Raw genomic sequence first — 17,632 nt, 5'->3', positions numbered from 1 at the left:
GACGTTATGGTCGCATAACGTGCCCCTTATGCAACGCCTGGTGGTGTTGAAGTTGGACGTCAGATTGAGCCGCCTTATGCAGCTCCTAAAGCAGCCGCTCCAGGTTAGTGATAGGAAGTCCGTATCTTTGTAAGGATTTGGATCATTTGAATCGGATCATTGAAAAGATCCGGATCTTTGAACCGAATCATTTGAATCATTTTACTAGGGAAGCAGACTGGGGGTGAAATGACTAGCAGGACAGGACTTTTCCTGCACTGTACATTCTGTATGTTCCTGTTTCTTCCAGACAGACATCCACTGTGAACCGAATCTTTCATTGTGATGATCCGGATGATTCGACTCATAAAAAAGATCCGGATCAAATGAACCATTCGCTCATGATCCGGACAACACTACAGTCCCACCAAGTCTCCACAGTGCAGTGAATAATTAATTAGCCATGTGGCTGGCCGCCCTCCTCCAACATTACTGAGCATGTGCAAACAGTCTAACGTGGCTTAACCCAGTATAACGTACAGCATGCAGCACTGTGCTGCGTTACAATGTAACGCAACGTGTGCACTGTGAACAGCACATTGATTTTACAGTGCTGTGAGTTAGGCTGCGTTACTGGCTGCTGTAACGTGCGCCTGTAACGTCCCACTGTGAAACCAGCCTTATGGATGGTTCATACGGACTTTTCATCCTGATTGGTGTTATAATCCGGCAAGTTGCATTATGGGTTGGTATGTATCATGGCAGCAGGTATAGATAAAACACTCACCAGCAGTGCAGCGCAGATGGGCCCGTGGATAATATACAGCAGATGTGTCTCCGAACTAATCCAGCAGCTAAACAGGAGAGAGGAGATCAGCCGGGGCAGCAATAATAACAGAACAGTCCAAATATTTCTATAAAATTCTATTTCCATTTACTTGTCATTGAAGTAGAGACTCCTGGCCACAGCGTGTATGCAGGCTGGAATCAGAGGAAACCCTGGCAGAAAGGAAATAAAGAAATGCATAGAAATATTATTTTGTTTTGTGGATAACATTTGTCAAACCTTAGAGTAATCACTCAATTCTTGTGCATAAAGAGTACCTATATTCAAAATGACAGGCTCTGTCTTAACCACTTCACCACTGAGGGGTTTTACCCCCTGAGCACCAGAGCAATTTTCACCTTTCAGCGCTCCTTCCATTCATTCGTCTATAACTTTATTATTACTTATCGCAATGAAATGAACTATATCTTGTTTTTTTCGCCACCAATTAGGCTTTCTTTAGGTGGGACATTATGCCAAGAATTATTTTTTTCTAAATGTGTTTTAATGGGAAAATAGGAAAAATGTGGGGAAAAAAATAATTATTTTTCAGTTTTCGGCCATTATAGTTTTTAAATAATGCATGCTACTGTAATTAAAACCCATGAAACGTATTTGCCCTTTTGTCCCGGTTATAAAACCATTTAAATTATGTCCCTATCACAATGTTTGGCGCCAATATTTTATTTGGAAATAAAGGTGCATTTTTTTCAGTTTTGCGTCCATCCCTAATTACAAGCCCATAGTTTATAAAGTAACAGTGTTATACCCTCTTGACATAAATATTTAAAAAGTTCAGTCCCTAAGGTAACTATTTATGTATTTTTTTTAATTGTAAATTTTTTAATTTTTTTTTAATTACAAAAAAAAAAAATGGGGAGTGTGGGAGGTAATGAGTTAATTTTATGTGTAAAAGTCATTTATTTGTATGTGAAAAATGTGTAGGGTGTAGTTTACTATTTGGCCACAAGATGGCCACAGTAACTTTTTGTTTTAATGCGACCTCCAAGCTTCCTTCCGGAAGCTTGGAGGAAGAATAAGGAGGCTGGACACGTGAGTTTTTTCTCACAATGATCGCGCTGCCCATAGGAGAGCAGCTGATCATTGCAGGGCTTAGATCAACGAACGGGAATGGATTTTCCCGTTCATTGATCTCTGGGCGAGCGGGCGGCGGCGTGTTTACTAGCGGCGGGCGGCGTGTTTACGAGCGGGAGCGCGGGCAGCGTCGGGAACGTGGAAAGTACGTGTTTCTCCGTCCCTGGTTTTTAAAGGATGGAAAAAGGGGCGGAGAAATACGTACGCGCGGGGGTAAAGTGGTTAAAGAGAATCTGTATTGTTAAAATCGCACAAAAGTAAACATACCAGTGCGTTAGGGGACATCTCCTATTACCCTCTGTCACAATTTCGCCGCTCCCCGCCGCATTAAAAGTGGTTAAAAACAGTTTTAAAAAGTTTGTTTATAAACAAACAAAATGGCCACCAAAACAGGAAGTAGGTTGATGTACAGTATGTCCACACATAGACAATACATCCATACACAAGCAGGCTGTATACAGTCTTCCTTTTGAATCTCAAGAGATCATTTGTGTGTTTCTTTCCCTCTGTTCTCATGCACTGAAGTTTCAGGCTGCTCTTTTCTTCCTGCAAACAGCTTTGCCCTTGTCTGTAATTCCTCAGTATGTGAAAGCCCAGCCAGCTCAGAGGACGATTTATCCAGCTTGTAAAAGATAAGAGAGAAGAGAGAAGCTGCCCTAATCTAAACAATACACAGGCAGTGTGCATAGAGGGGCCTGGAAGGGGGAGTTCCTAGCAGAACCACAACACTGAAGAACTTGGCAGCCTTCCAGACACAGGCCGACAAGTCTGACAGGGGAAAGATACATTGATTTATTACAGAGACTGTGATAGCAGAAAGTGCTGCAGTAAGCCAGAACACATTAGAATAGCTTTTGGAACTTGTAGGATGATAAAAAACAGGATGCAATTTTTGTTATGGAGTCTCTTTAATGATGGAGGATTGGGGGAGGGGGGGGGCAGGGACAGTTTTAGGGTTAAATAAGTATCTGCCCTGTCATCATCCCCAGGCATGTGCTTGCTCCAACTCCCCTCCGAGTTGGGCCCAGGTAATTTTTTTTCAATCTGCCCACCGGGGCTGTGGCCACACCCATCTACAATGCCCCTCAGCTCAGCAGCTGCAGCGTAATCGGTGGCTGCCAAGCTGGGGGCCGGTCGCAGCAACGCAGGCAGATGCTTCGGAAGAACTTTAGCAGTCTTCAGAAACATGGCCGCCGCACTGCTTAGGAGGGGGCGGAGCATAACTTGTGTCTCGATTACCTCAGGACAGGTGAGTATCTAACCCTGCAACCCCACCTGTTCTCATTAAGACAGAGCCTGACATTTTAAGCATAGGTACTCTTTAAAGTGTAATTGTGTTTAACTGTCTTTACATTTCACGGAGTTTGCTCCAGCACCATTGTTTACATGCAGCAGTTTCTGTACTCCAATCCCTTCCCTGCTCTGGACGCTCTGCTAAAACTGCAGGAGCCCACAGAACAAAGATTTAGGTTGTACTTTCTTTGAATTCCACAGACCCATCAGATGAAAGATCTTCAAGTACATTGAACCACACGCCATAACAAAGTTCTTTTCTCAGCCTGGAACTGTGTTTAGAGGTTAGCAGTGGCCGGGGAAGACATATGAAAACGGACTAGCAGGCTGAACTAGGAGAGTACTGAGCAGATGGATTCTTGGTTAACCTGCAGTGTGTAACTTAAACTTTGTCGATTAAGAACTCTTTTGAGCTGCCCCCTCCCCTTCTCTAATTTCAACCCTACAGGGTTGCCAAAACATTCTATTAAATATGCACAATAAGGGAAAGAGGCGCCCTGATTTGAATAAAAGCTTTTAAAACCAGTTTAAAAAATAAAAATAAAAATTAGGTATCTTACCTCAATGACGAAATCTCTGTAAACTTACAAAAGATTTTTATTTGAGCACAGGCAACGCGTTCCTCAAGAGAGCCTCTCTATGCTACATGATTTCTGTCATTTGGCACTGTATTGGCCTGAGGAAGCGGGCTCATACCTGCGAAACGCGTTGCTTGTGCTCAAATAAAAATCGTTTGTAAGTTTACAGAGATTTCGTCATTGAGGTACGATGCCTAATTTTTATTTTTTTTAAACTGGTTTTAAAAGCTTTTATTCAAATCAGGGCGCCTCTTTCCCTCATTGTGCATAGTGTATACCCCCGTACATACTTGTCCGAGGGGTGGTGACAGAACACCCGTTGGTTTACCACGGCAGATGTTTTGTTTATCCTTTTTCGTCTAAGAGAGCGACCGCAACCCGGTCCGTCCAGGACCACCCCGAGCGGAGTCAGGTTTATGGTCTCCACCTGCTTCCTGTGGTCGGTTGCTCCTTGCAACCCTCCTTTGTGAGTAGCCCTTTCAATCAATTGATTTCTCCACACACCTACTATTGACATACTGCACTATCGGGCTCCCTTTTTTGTCTCCTGTATTTCTTTCCATAGGGTGCCAAGACACCCCAACCACGATTCTATTAAATACTGACACATCTAAGTTATGCAGGTTCTGTGGCTACCAAGACATAATCAGTGCCTAAACTGTATCTATCTATACATCCACAAGACCTGTATGATTCATATGTCCGTGTTTTAGCGTATGAGGTGGCAACGCTGTCCACTCATCATAAACCTGAACAATACAAAAGCAAGATAAGTGATGCTGATAAGATCACAAACACCAGAAAGCAGCACAACAATACTCACCCCACCCCAGCAAGTAATACCAAATCAAGTGCTGCTTCTCAGCAAACACGGCCACCACTATCAGCGTATGCAGGTAGATTCCTTCACACAGCATCCAGAAGTAATTACATCCCATCAGATAGAAGTGGATGAACTGAGAGATCTTGCAGCTCACCTGCAGCCAAAATAAAAGTCAGATGTGAGTTTTACCAGCAGAATAGGACTGCCTAGAGACATGAGAGAGGAGCGATGTCAGGGCTGTATTGCACGGATCGCACGCGCAAGATAGCAGCAATGCCGTGACTATACATTCAAGAGAAGAAAGCAAGTAGCTTTAATAAAAATCTGCATACAAAATCCATAAGTGCAAAGCAAGTGCATCATGGCAAACAAAGCCAAATAGTAAACATCAATGTACTTATCGTATGTGTGCTGCTGAGGGGGGAGGACTGTCATCACCAGGGCCGGTTTAAGCAACAATGGGGCCCCAGGGCAAAATAAACCTGGTGGGCCCCCCAACAGATACCCCGCAACAAAAATTGGCATTAAGGGACCTTTTTTGCAGCTGGTATAGTCAGGGTGTGAAGTCCCAATCGGTCAGAGCTCCACATTCTGGCTACCCCAGCCTGCATGGGGGACAAGGGGTTACAAAGTTTCAGGATGGGGGACCCCACATAATAAAAAAAAAAAAAATTCCCGCACTCTAAACATAAAAAAAAAATTGGGAAAATAGGAAAAAATGCCAGGAATCTTCATACAGCCATATTGCGGCTGTATAGCGATCCCTGGCCAAAGCGTTGCGGCTGCATATAGACCCCCTGGAAACCCCGTCAGGGAATTTATTGCGCTTTCGTTTGATGCATGTAAAATTACACTACCGTTAGGTACTAAAAGTGACATTTACCGCATTTAAAAGTATACTTTTTTCCTTCGAAACTTTAAAATCGATTTTCTCAAAAACTATAAGGTCTTTTTGAAAAAAAAATTTTTCCTCTTATTCCTAATGATCTCCTTAACATATCCTGCAAATTTAGGGTTTCTAGCATTTAAGGTGGATTTGCTATCAACTATTAAAGTCGGCAAGTTTTTAAATGTGTATTTTTTTTCCTTTGAAACGTTAAAATCGATTTTCTCAAAAACTATAAGGCCGATTTGAAAAATGTTTTTCCTCTTGTAGCCACTGGGGGCCCCTACAAGCTCTGGGGCCCTGGGGCAGCTGCCTCCTCTGCCTCTATGGTAGCGCCGGCCCTGGTCATCACGGTGAACCTTCTCCAATGCAGCAATCGCATACAATGTGATAATCCTCTAAGCGCAATCGCACTGCCTGCTGCAGTTTTGTATTCTTTTGTACCCACAAAAATCACATAGCAAGAGTGGTACTGTGTGATTTTAATGCGATTTCCCCATGTGGCATGAAGCCCCGCCCCTCGACTCCCAAAAAATCGTAACTGCAATACCGCCACACATAACGACAATTGCATTAAAAATTGCATGGAAAATAGCATTTTCAAATGGCTGCAAAAGGTGATTAGAATCACAGTGCAATCGCAATTTGCAGTGGATAAGCGCTTACTGTGATATGATAGTGGGGACACACAGGGAAATAAGAAGCATAGGACGCATTTAGTGTTTCTGACTTATTTCCATAAATACCATCAGACCTAGTGCAGCTAGGATCCCAGAAGATATGAGATACCCATGAGCACCAGAAAAAATGTCCCCCCCTAAACAACATAATTAAACAGCATGCACCCCAAACATCACAATTAGGCAGCATACCTCCCGACATAATTAGGCATCAAGTACCCTAAACATCTTAATTAGTCAGTGTGTTCTCTCCCCCAACAACATAATTAAGCAGCGTGTACTCTACACATTATTATTGGTTTATATGTTTATATCTTGATGTCAGTAGATGTCAGCCAACTTACCGGGTTGGCTGCCACTAAACTCTGATTGTTGGCAACCGCGGTAAGTGAAATGATTGTGACGATGGAATTGCACACAAACGACATAAACAGGTTCTTGTGAAGAGTTATTCTCTGGCAGCTTAAGTTTCTGTCGAAAGAAGAGAAATGTAAATTATAGCATCAGTGTGAAGTCATGCTTGCTATTCTGTCAATATTGTTTTTCTTGATATCCTGTATATACTTAAAGGACAACTGAAGTGAGAAGAATATAGAGGCTGTCACATTTACCAGTATTTACTGTTAAACAATACCAGTTGCATGGCTGTCCTGCTGATCTATTTGGCTGCAGTAGTGTCTGAATTACACCAGGAACATGCATGCAGCTAATCTTGTCATATCTGACAATAATGTCAGACACACCTAATCTGCTGCATGCTTGTTCAGGGGTTATGGCTAAAAGTATAAAGGCTCATACACACATCAGACTATAGTCTTTAGGCTCATACACACATCAGACTATAGTCTTTGGAAACTGAATCATCACAGACCAATCTTACCACCCTTCATGTAGTATGAGAGCCATACTCCACACAGTCTTTTCTATGGAGCTGAACTCCCCATCAGAAAAAAATCTTTGCAAGATGCTGCTCACACAGATGCTGTACAGACACAAAAGATCAGTATCTGCAATAGATCTGTTCCTGCGAAAGATCCGTTCCTGCAAATTGCAATGATAGTCTATGAGATCTGCAGATCATCATACACACATGATTTAACTGACATTCATCTGCAGATCAAGCAATCATCTGCAGATCTTAAAATCCATCCTGGTGGATCTGAATCTGATCTGCAGATGAATGTCAGTTAAATCATGTGTGTATGATGATCTGCAGATCTCATAGACTATGAATGCATTTTGCAGGAACGGATCTTTGGCAGGAACAGATCTTTTGCAGATACTGATCTTTTGTGTCTGTACAGCATCTGTGTGTGCAGCATCTTGCAAAGATTTCTGTCTGATGGGGAGTTCAGCTCCATAGAATAGACTGTGTAGGTGTGGCTCTGATACTACATGGAAGGGGGTAAGATCTCTATCTGATGGGGAGTGCAGCTCCATAGAAAATACTGTGTAGGTGTGGCTCTCATACTACATGGGAGGGGGTAAGATTTCTGTCTGATGGGGAGTGCAGCTCCATAGAATAGACTGTGTAGGTGTGGCTCTCATACTACATGGAAGGGGGTAAGATTTCTATCTGATGGGGAGTGCAGCTCCATAGAATAGACTGTGTAGAGTATGGCTCTCATACTACATGGAAGGTGGTAAGATTTCTGTCTGATGTGGAGTGCAGCTCCATAGAATAGACTGTGTAGGTGTGGCTCTCATACTACATGGAAGGGGGTAAGATTTCTGTCTGATGTGGAGTGCAGCTCCATAGAATAGACTGTGTAGGTGTGGCTCTCATACTACATGGAAGGGGGTAAGATTTCTGTCTGATGGGGAGTGCAGCTCCATAGAATAGACTGTGTAGATGTGGCTCTCATACTACATGGAAGGGGGTAAGATTTCTGTCTGATGTGGAGTGCAGCTCCATAGAATAGACTGTGTAGGTGTGGCTCTCATACTACATGGAAGGGGGTAAGATTTCTGTCTGATGGGGAGTGCAGCTCCATAGAATAGACTGTGTAGAGTATGGCTCTCATACTACATGGAAGGGGGTAAGATCTCTGTCTGATGGGGAGTGCAGCTCCATAGAATAGACTGTGTAGGTGTGGCTCTCATACTACATGGAAGGGGGTAAGATTTCTATCTGATGGGGAGTGCAGCTCCATAGAATAGACTGTGTAGAGTATGGCTCTCATACTACATGGAAGGGGGTAAGATTTCTGTCTGATGGGGAGTGCAGCTCCATAGAATAGACTGTGTAGGTGTGGCTCTCATACTACATGGAAGGGGGTAAGATTTCTATCTGATGGGGAGTGCAGCTCCATAGAATAGACTGTGTAGAGTATGGCTCTCATACTACATGGAAGGGGGTAAGATTTCTGTCTGATGGGGAGTGCAGCTCCATAGAATAGACTGTGTAGATGTGGCTCTCATACTACATGGAAGGGGGTAAGATTTCTGTCTGATGGGGAGTGCAGCTCCATAGAATAGACTGTGTAGGTATGGCTGTCATACTACATGGAAGGGGGTAATATTTCTGTCTGATGGGGAGTGCAGCTCCATAGAATAGACTGTGTAGAGTATGGCTCTCATACTACATGGAAGGGGGTAAGATTGGTCTGTGATCTTTTAGTTTCCAAAGACTATAGTCTGATGTGTGTATGCACCTTAAGAGGCAGAGGATCAGCAGGTATAGCCAGGCAACTGGTATTGCTTAAAATGCAATTAGCATTGCAGCCTCCAAATCAGTTCACTTCAGTTGTTCTTTAAAGTAAACCTCACTACTGGAAATGATTAAAGGGAAGCATCTATTAAAGCCCAAAACAGCACCACACAGAATCTAATCAAATAATCACAATTTATCGATACAGCAGTGTGAATACACACAAGATTTACAATTGTCCATGTCATATACAGAAATGAATAGCAATTCTGTTTTATGACCACTTACTTAAATAGAAACCGTGACCAAGAATTGAACTTCAGCCCAATCAGTAGCTGATTCCCCCTTTTACATGAGAAATCTATTCCTTTTCCCAAACGGATCATCAGGGGGCGCTGTATGACTCATATTGTGGTGAAACCCCTCCCACAGTGTGATGTCAGGACCATGGTTCTGATATCAAACTGTGGGAGCCTTGTTGCATTGTGGGAAATAACAGCTGTTTACAGCTGTTTCGGCTGCCAAAAATGTCACCATGTGATAAATGTCAGAATGTAAATCAGGGAGAGGAAAGATTTTTACAAAGTGTAAACACTGACAAAAAATGAAGCACTTTTTTATTACCTTATTTTCACTGGAGTTCCTCTTTAAAATCACTCATGACAGATTTTAGCCTCCTTCTTACAAAGAACAACTGATACAGCAACTGAAAATGACAGCAACTGTTTCAGCTGACGGGGGTAGGCTAACAATGCAGTGAATTCTCCCTGTTCTGTACAGAGTGCTGACATCACGTAACACAAACATTAAGGTTGGGATATCACTCATCAGTTTTAAAGCAAATCTCACCCAAACTTGTTTACACATTACCTAGTTCTATGAATTAATGTAATACTAATGCACAAAGTCATCTCACCTCCCTGGCTGATGCTGCAGTATCTGCTGTCTCTGTTTTATTTGGCTTTATTTGGTTTAGTTGGCTGCAGTTACCTTGTCTCACTGATAGTTAGTGTACATTTTACCCTAAACATATTTTTTAAAATAAATAATGAATCGCTTACTTGAAATATAAGAAGATTCCCAGCGATATCAGTAGCGATGCAATCGACAATCCTTGTCCAATAATGGTCAGATAATATAAATTAAGGGCTGTCTGCAGAAACAATATCAAATCGCATTGTTATAAATCGTGAAAAACTCTACAAGACTTCCACTTACAGGCATTGCACCGAGAGGCTATCTCAGAGGGTGACCACCAGATCTCACCATCTATGGATGGAGCTGACCAGTCCGCTATCTGATGTCCACAGCTCCTGACCAGTGAGCACGTTGTCACTTGTCCATATCATTAGGTGCCCATTAACAGTACAATCTCCCGAAGGATCAAGTGGATTGCGTGCCGTTATTGCCATCAATTGATAACGAACAATCATCCCATCAATCCAAATTTTGGAACAATTCTTTTAGTCTGATTGGATTACTTATCTTTTCCCCCTTTGTTGGTGGGGGCCTGAATAATCGTTTCCGATCGAGTTCAATGAGCAGCAGATCGGACAGTCGATCTTTCAGGAAAATAGATTGAGAATGCACGCAAATTGACCAACTACATAGATTTGGTTTAATTTCAGTTGCAGCCAGATTAGGAGTGCTGCCAATGTTTTGATGTTCTTTAAAAAATGTGTAGACCAGACCATATGTGGCTAGAAGCCCCAGGTTTAAACTATGTTTTTATTGTTAGATAGTGGTTAGGTCTCTTCCGTGAGAGACTCAACGTCGTGGAAGAGTCTAGCACTGAACAATCTGTGCGCAAACTGTTTTTGGAAGCTAACGTCCTTCATTTGTTGCATCTGTTTTGAATGTAAGTTGTGTAATCTGCCCGTGTATTGGGTTCTGCACATCTATGCAGTTGGTCAGTTCGGATGCAGCCTGTATTTGGAAACTCTGCCAATATCTCCTGTTGTTCAAAACTACATATTTATCATCTTCACAGCAATAAAATGTGTATTCATTATTATAACATGAACTGAAGGGGTGCATAGGGCAAAAAGACCTCAGAAGACACAGCCAGGCCACCAAACACTACCAGATATATTTTACCCAGAGAACTGGAACAAACAACTAAACTCTGCCAGAAAGTGCAATAAATAACAACAAAAACAAAACATCTGTCCCTTAGGACCCAAAGTGCATTAGTCTTGTCTCAGATCAGTACATGGTACAGGGGAAAAGTTCTGTGATCATAAGTGCCAGACTAAACAGGTTTTTTTCAGTTTTGATTTAAACATGTTCAGGATTTGAGCTTTCTTAAAGAGACTCTGAAGCGAGAATAAATCTCGCTTCAGAGCTCAAAGTTAGCAGGGGCACGTGTGCTATCGCGCTGCACAAAGGGGGTCCCTTCACCCCCAAACCCACCCCAGCACGACTTCGTCGTGCAATTAGTCGCTCCTGGAGGCAGGGCTAACGGCTGCAGCCCTGCCTCCAGTCGCGTCTGTCAGCGGCGCATCGCCGCCTCTCCCCCGCCCCTCTCAGTGAAGGAAGACTGAGAGAGGCGGGGGAGAGGCGGAGATACGCACTGACAGACGCGCGTGGGGCAGGTCTGCGGCGGTTAGCCCTGCCCCAACCAGGAAGCGCTCCCCCGCATTACGGAGGGGGATTTGGGGGTGAAGGGACCCCCGTTAAGCCGCGCTATAGCGGAGTTTTAGCAGGGGCACACATGCCCCTGCTAACTCTGAGGTCTGAAGCGAGATTTATTTTCGCTTCAGTCTCTCTTTAAGTTTGGCAAGGAATTCCACAGGGTAGTGGCAGCATGACAGAAAGCTCTGTCTCCAAAGGTTTTTAGTTAAACTCTGTGGGTGGTCAAGTTCCTGCATCCTTTTGATCTGAGGTTTTGGGAGGTGTGGCGCAGTTGCAACAAAGTCTTCAGGTATCCTGGCCTAGGTTGCGTAGGGATTTGAATGTTAACATGTCAATTTTGAAAAGGATTCTTGATTTTATGGGTAGCCAGGGTAGTGAGCGAAGGATTGGTGCTATGTGTTGTCTTGGGGCAGCGTTCTGTACTAGCTGCAGGCGGAGTCTTTCTTTATTTGCAAGGCCTGCATATAGGACATTGCAATAGTCCAGCCGTGATGTGATGAGACATGAACTAGGGTTGGAAGATCCTCTGAAGGAATGAGGATAACAATACAATTTGAAGCCATGGGCCCAGGCTGGACGCCCCGGAACTCACTCTGTAATGTGCTCCTTGCGTGTAGCAGCTGCTGCCTCCCACCATTCCCACCACCGTCTAGCCTTTGCACCCACAAAAAATTCGACCAGTGCTGGGTAAGAGTGAGGTTTCAACTTTTTGACAGATTTGTTCCATCCAAATGCCTACAGGACCAGAACCAACAGTGCCAGCATAAATGTAGCACTGGATAACTTGGCATTATGATTACTACATCATCAGGACGGTGCCTAAAAAGAAAAGTCAACAAGTAGCAAAAGGTGCCTCTGTGTCTGTGCTATAAGCTGCAATCTTCTCATATTATTAAGTCTGTACATGCCCCCTTGCAACATGAGCAGTAGGATAGAATAATCCAAGCAGCAGTAGACGCTCCTCCCACAGAGCCTGACACTAAGGCTAGGTCCACACTAGACACAGATGCAGGACGGACACTGCAGTCCGGATCCGGGGAAGATTAGGGGAAGTACCCACCGTACTGCAAACTGATGAAAGTGCATCAGTTTTGTATCAGTTTTGCATCAGTTTCCGTTCAGGTTTTTCCCTGACAGAAAACGTCTCCATCATTAGGAAGGAGTGGGAGGATTTTTTGGGCCAATCATAAAGCTCAGGCTATCCGTTTTCACATCCGTTTTTTGCCTGTGGAGCTGGAGATGCGTTTTCTCATTGCTTTCACTACCCCTGCATGTATCCGTGGTCCTGATCCGTTGCGTGAAAATGCAGCAGATCCGGACCTTCCGTTCAGGTTTTGAAAACGGATCCCCGCAAACGCAGACGGATCCGTTTTTTACTTGGGTGAGGCTGGCTGCTATTTTAAACATTAGTATCCGGGACTCTGTTTTTCATCAGGTTTGAAAAACGCAGCCACGGATACGTTTCCAGACCTAGTGTGGACGCAGCCTAACACCCTCAGATCACCTGCTTCTGGCCGTGTGATCATATTTTTAATACTGGATTTTTAGCTACTACATCCCCATTTACCACAAAAAGGTGACATTTATGCTTCCTGATTACTGAGCTATTACACTGCTACCCAAAGACGGGCTTTAATATTTATACATAAATACATGTTGTCTGAATGTTACAGGAGGTCAAGGAGGCTTCTGACTTATTCCAGACCATCCCGGGACTGAATTCAATGGAAATGTTTTATGTCAACATTAACGTCCGGCTTCCAGCCAGGCGCAGTGCAATTATTCCAAACCACAAAGTACTGCAAGTCCTGGAGGTCACAGAGAGGGAATCTGAGATTCATCTCAAAATTAACAATCCATTAGAATGTCATTAGGAAAATTCGGAACATTTTATATTTCTAATGGAATCTTATTTCCTAAAGGTGGCCACACGTTATCATTTTCCCGTTTGATTTTACTGCAATGAGATGAAAGTGAATGGTTGTACAGAGAAATAGGGCTTGTTTACACTATGAGCGTTTAAGATTTTTTTTAAGTGCTGACGATTTTGTAAATCGCTCTAAAAGTGCTTGTGCAATGATTCCCTATGAGAGTGTTCTCATTTAAGCGTTGGATTGCTCACCTCAATCGGGAATGTGATATAGACTAACCAGATTGGAGATTTCAAGTTAAGGTGAATAAGAGACATAAAACTAGCAAAAATCCACGATTGCTCACCTCAACTGGGATAAAGAGGTTAAACTTTGATGACAAATAACAAGGGGTGCAACGTGCAACAGGGAGGCAACCCCCAGAAAGGGGGGCAGATGAGAAGGAATATCCTGCACGCTGGTGCCCCCTGCTGGTCATATAGCCATTGTCTATATGCAACTGAAGCCCTCTCCATCGATTGGCTGACTTGCTCAGCTTTTGCTTGATTATCACTGCAAGCTAGGTGTATTATGTGTGCACTTCTCATTGGCTTATAAGCAGCCTGCAGGCTTTATAAAGCAGCAGAGAACTGTTTGGGAGTGAGGTTCTCCAATTGTGTGTTTGGTAAGTTTTAGAGCAGTAGGAGACAGGCCTTGGATGTGGCAGCTCCAAGGTTTTGGCTGCGCTCACATATGGTGTTAGATGCTGGTTCTGGGGCCCCGGGCAGTGAGAGTTCCCGGGGCCCCAGGCTGGCTCATGCACCATTGTTTTTAATTATTGTAGTATCCCATGCAGTTTAGTTAGGAGGGGGGCAGATGAGAGGGAATATCCTGCACGCTGGTGCCCCCTGCTGGTCATATAGCCATTGTCTATATGCAACTGAAGCCCTCTCCATCGATTGGCTGACTTGCTCAGCTTCTGTTTGATTAATCACTGCAGACTAGGTGTAACATATGTGTGCACTTCTTATTGGCTTATAAGCAGCCTGCAGGCTTTATAAAGCAGCAGAGGACTGTTTGGGAGTGAGCATTTCCCTTTTGTGTGTTTGGTTGTTTCCAATCACAAACGCTCTGCCTGTACCATTTTCTGAGCGCTCGATGGAAGGTATAGGGAAATCGCAACGTGCTCGAAAAAGCACTTTTTATAGCAATTTCCCAAGTGCTTTTATGAATAAATATATTGTATTTATTCATTTCCTGGTCAAAGAGTTCACTTCCTGACTGATGTCCAGAAGTGAAAATCTTAATCGCGCAGCAAAAGCGAGTTTCAAAGCGCAAAGCACAGGTAAAAGCGCTTTGAAAAGGGCTCTATAAATCGCTCAGCGCTTGCGATAGCGCTGACGATTTATAATATGAACAAGGCCATAGAGGTTTTTTTTTATAACACTGAGAAATCTGATCAAATTTTTTGAGATTGGATGTGTTAAAAACTTCAGACCAACTTCACCAAGAATTATGTGGTGTGTGATTGTCATATTGTATTCCACCTGAATAAATTGTATTTAACTGTTCAGTACACACCAAACGTAACATTAGTGCCCCAGGTAACTGGAACCAGGCACCTGGCAGTCTCAGCTAACTGGAATGTCGGGCGGGGGATAATGGCGGCGTTCCTAACTTTGCGAGTGTTGCGCAGCAGAAGCTACTTACGAATCCTTCGTGTGCCGTTGTTTTCACCACTTGAAACTCCTAGCTGCTTTGCTGCAAATGTCCCACCACCGTTTTCTTCAAATCAAACAATAAACTGAGACAAAAACTTTGAAGGACAAGAGGAGCTCCTCTCCCTACCTTGACTTTCTCGTTGGTGTGGAGGGTGCAGCGGGTGTAGTTGGACCAGGTCCGGTTGCTCTCCGGGTGTCGGAACCAGTGGCCGCTGTTATCGCAGTGCTTGATGACTCTTTCTTTGAAAACAAAAATAAATGATTACTCATCACAGACAAGGAACTGGCTCAGCTCAGCTCGTCGGCGTGTTAAAGTGGCCGCACCTCTATCGATTCTGTGGACCCAGATGAAAATCGGTGCTGCAACAAGCATGCCCAATTGATGAATTGATCAAATTTTGGTCGAAATCAGTCAAATGTACCGATCAGGCATGCTGGGAAATCTTGGGCCAACATGGCCGATCGGGTGCACGGCGGTAACAGTGTGCTATATTGCGACACCCGACGAACGTGACATGACCCCCAGCCGCTATGGCCCCAAATGTAAATGTGACCACCCCTCTCCGGTGCCTGTGCATTCAGATCTTACCTGCTCCAGCTGCTCCTGGTCTCATTCACTGCTTCACCACCGCCAGGCGCATGTGTGTGACATCACACACAGGCGCTGTGTGCTACAAGCGGCAACCACATGCTGTGATGGGGCAGTAGCGGAACAAGACTGGGAGCAGGTGAGGTTTAAATGCACAGGCTTCGAGGGGGGTGTGGGGGGGACACATCAACATTTGGGAGGACAGCGTCATGAAGCCAATTCCAGAGAGCCTGTGGTATATGGGCTCGGTCGGGTGCAGCGTTCAATTTCAACACTGATAAAACGGTTACTGTATTTAGACTTGTAAAACAAGGCATAGATTGGCACTTAATAAAAACAAATACCTTATTTTGCTCATTCAGCTTCGAATCATATCAAGAAAAGAGTTTTACAATTGTACCGTAAATACATTTTAGCCCTTTTCATAAACAATGACCTCAGTGACAGAGGACGGAACATTATTCAGTGTAAAGTTGTTTGTGTTTGGCACGACAGAAAAACAGAATCAATGTCTCAACGTGAAACGAGGAGATTGGGAATAACGAGAAAAGCAATAAAATCACTAATAGGATTCTGTGCGTTCCTGGCACGCTGTCCCCCTCTGAGACAGACAACCACAATAACACACGCAGGAGGGGAGATGAGGCCATCTGGCAGGTGACGTCTGCTGTGACTGATCAGGGCAATCTCTGCTCTACGCCCGGCGCACTGACGTCTCTCTGTGTGCAGCAACATTCATCTTAACCAGGGGCGTAGCAATAGGGGGTGCAGAGGTAGCGACCGCATCGGGCCCTTGGGCCAGAGGGGCCCTCCCTCAACTGCAGAATCAGCTCTCTATTGGTCCTGTGCTGATAATAATGACTTCTGTAGATACTTTGAATAGTGGTAATCAGTAACAAACTGTTTTCCATCCCCTTCTTGCACCTCTGACACTGTAGTTGCCATTGGTCGCTGTATCACTTGTTATGTATAGAGTGCTTGGGGGGGCCCCATGTAAAACTTGCATCGGGGCCCAGAGCTCCTTAGCTACGCCACTGATCTTAACATATTACATTTAAAGAGGAACTGTAGTGAAAATAACATAATGAATAACATATCTCATCTTTTACAACATTCATTATAGATTGTTTAATTACTGCTTGCCCATTGTAAAATCCTTGCTCTCCCTGATTTACACTGATGGTGACATCTTTAGTTCTGTCAGGCGATCTGTACGGAATGTTTGTTACAAAGAGTTCTATACACAGAGGGAGATACCGGTTGATTGGCAGTTGGAAATAGCTGTTATTTCCCACAATGCAAATTCACACAGCAGGAGGCGTGTCAGGACCATGGTCATGACATCACACTGTGGGAGGGGTTTCACCACAATATCAGCCATACAGCGCCCCCTGATGATCTATTGGAGAAAAGGAAAAGATTTCTCATGGGAAAGGGGGTATCAGCTTCTGATTGGGATAAAGTTCAATCCTTGGTTACAGTTCCTCTTTAAATGTAATTGCTTTCTTAAAGAGGAACTCCAGTGACAATAACGTAATACAAAAGTGCTTAATTTTTACAATAATTATGTATAAATGATTTAGTCAGTGTTTGCCCATTGTAAAATCTTTCCTCTCCCTGATTTACATTCTGCCATTTATCACATGGGGACATTTTTACTGCTGGCAGGTGATGTCACTGGAAGGAGATGCTGCTTGCTTTTTTGGCAGTTGGACCCAGCTGTAAACAGCTGTTATTTCCCACAATGCAACAAGGTTCCCACATCACACTGTGGGAGGGGTTTCCCCACAAAATCAGCCATACAGCGCCCCCTGATGATCCGTTTTGGGAAAAGGAATAGCTTTCTCATGGGAAAGGGGGTATCAGCTACTGATTGGGATGAAGTTCAATTCTTGGTCACGGTTTCTCTTTAACCGCTTGCCGTCTGTTCCACGCCGATTGGCGTGAGTGCGGCGGCAGCCCCAGAACTGCTCAACGCCAATTGGCATTAAGTCCTGAAGCGAGGTATTGCTAGAGCGCATCTCCACT

General features: G+C 44.0%; 1 protein-coding gene across 1 annotated transcript in view; it reads right to left on the bottom strand.

Annotated features, from left to right (window-relative positions):
• Window positions 1-17,632, bottom strand: part of CALCRL (calcitonin receptor like receptor) — a 95,094-nt gene that overhangs the window by 16,737 nt on the left and 60,725 nt on the right. The window contains exons 5-10 of the mRNA XM_068235004.1: window positions 15,143-15,255; window positions 9,872-9,963; window positions 6,505-6,631; window positions 4,595-4,748; window positions 918-978; window positions 767-833 (exon numbers count right to left, since the gene is read on the bottom strand). Coding sequence (XP_068091105.1) covers window positions 767-833; window positions 918-978; window positions 4,595-4,748; window positions 6,505-6,631; window positions 9,872-9,963; window positions 15,143-15,255 — 614 coding nt within the window. The remainder of the gene's footprint in view (window positions 1-766; window positions 834-917; window positions 979-4,594; window positions 4,749-6,504; window positions 6,632-9,871; window positions 9,964-15,142; window positions 15,256-17,632) is intronic.

Source organism: Hyperolius riggenbachi, chromosome 5 (genome assembly GCF_040937935.1).
Source record: "Hyperolius riggenbachi isolate aHypRig1 chromosome 5, aHypRig1.pri, whole genome shotgun sequence".
In the NCBI taxonomy this organism is placed as follows: Eukaryota; Metazoa; Chordata; class Amphibia; order Anura; family Hyperoliidae; genus Hyperolius; species Hyperolius riggenbachi.
The sequence above is the reverse complement of the archived record's forward strand: the minus strand, read 5'-3'. Positions and strand labels throughout refer to the sequence as shown.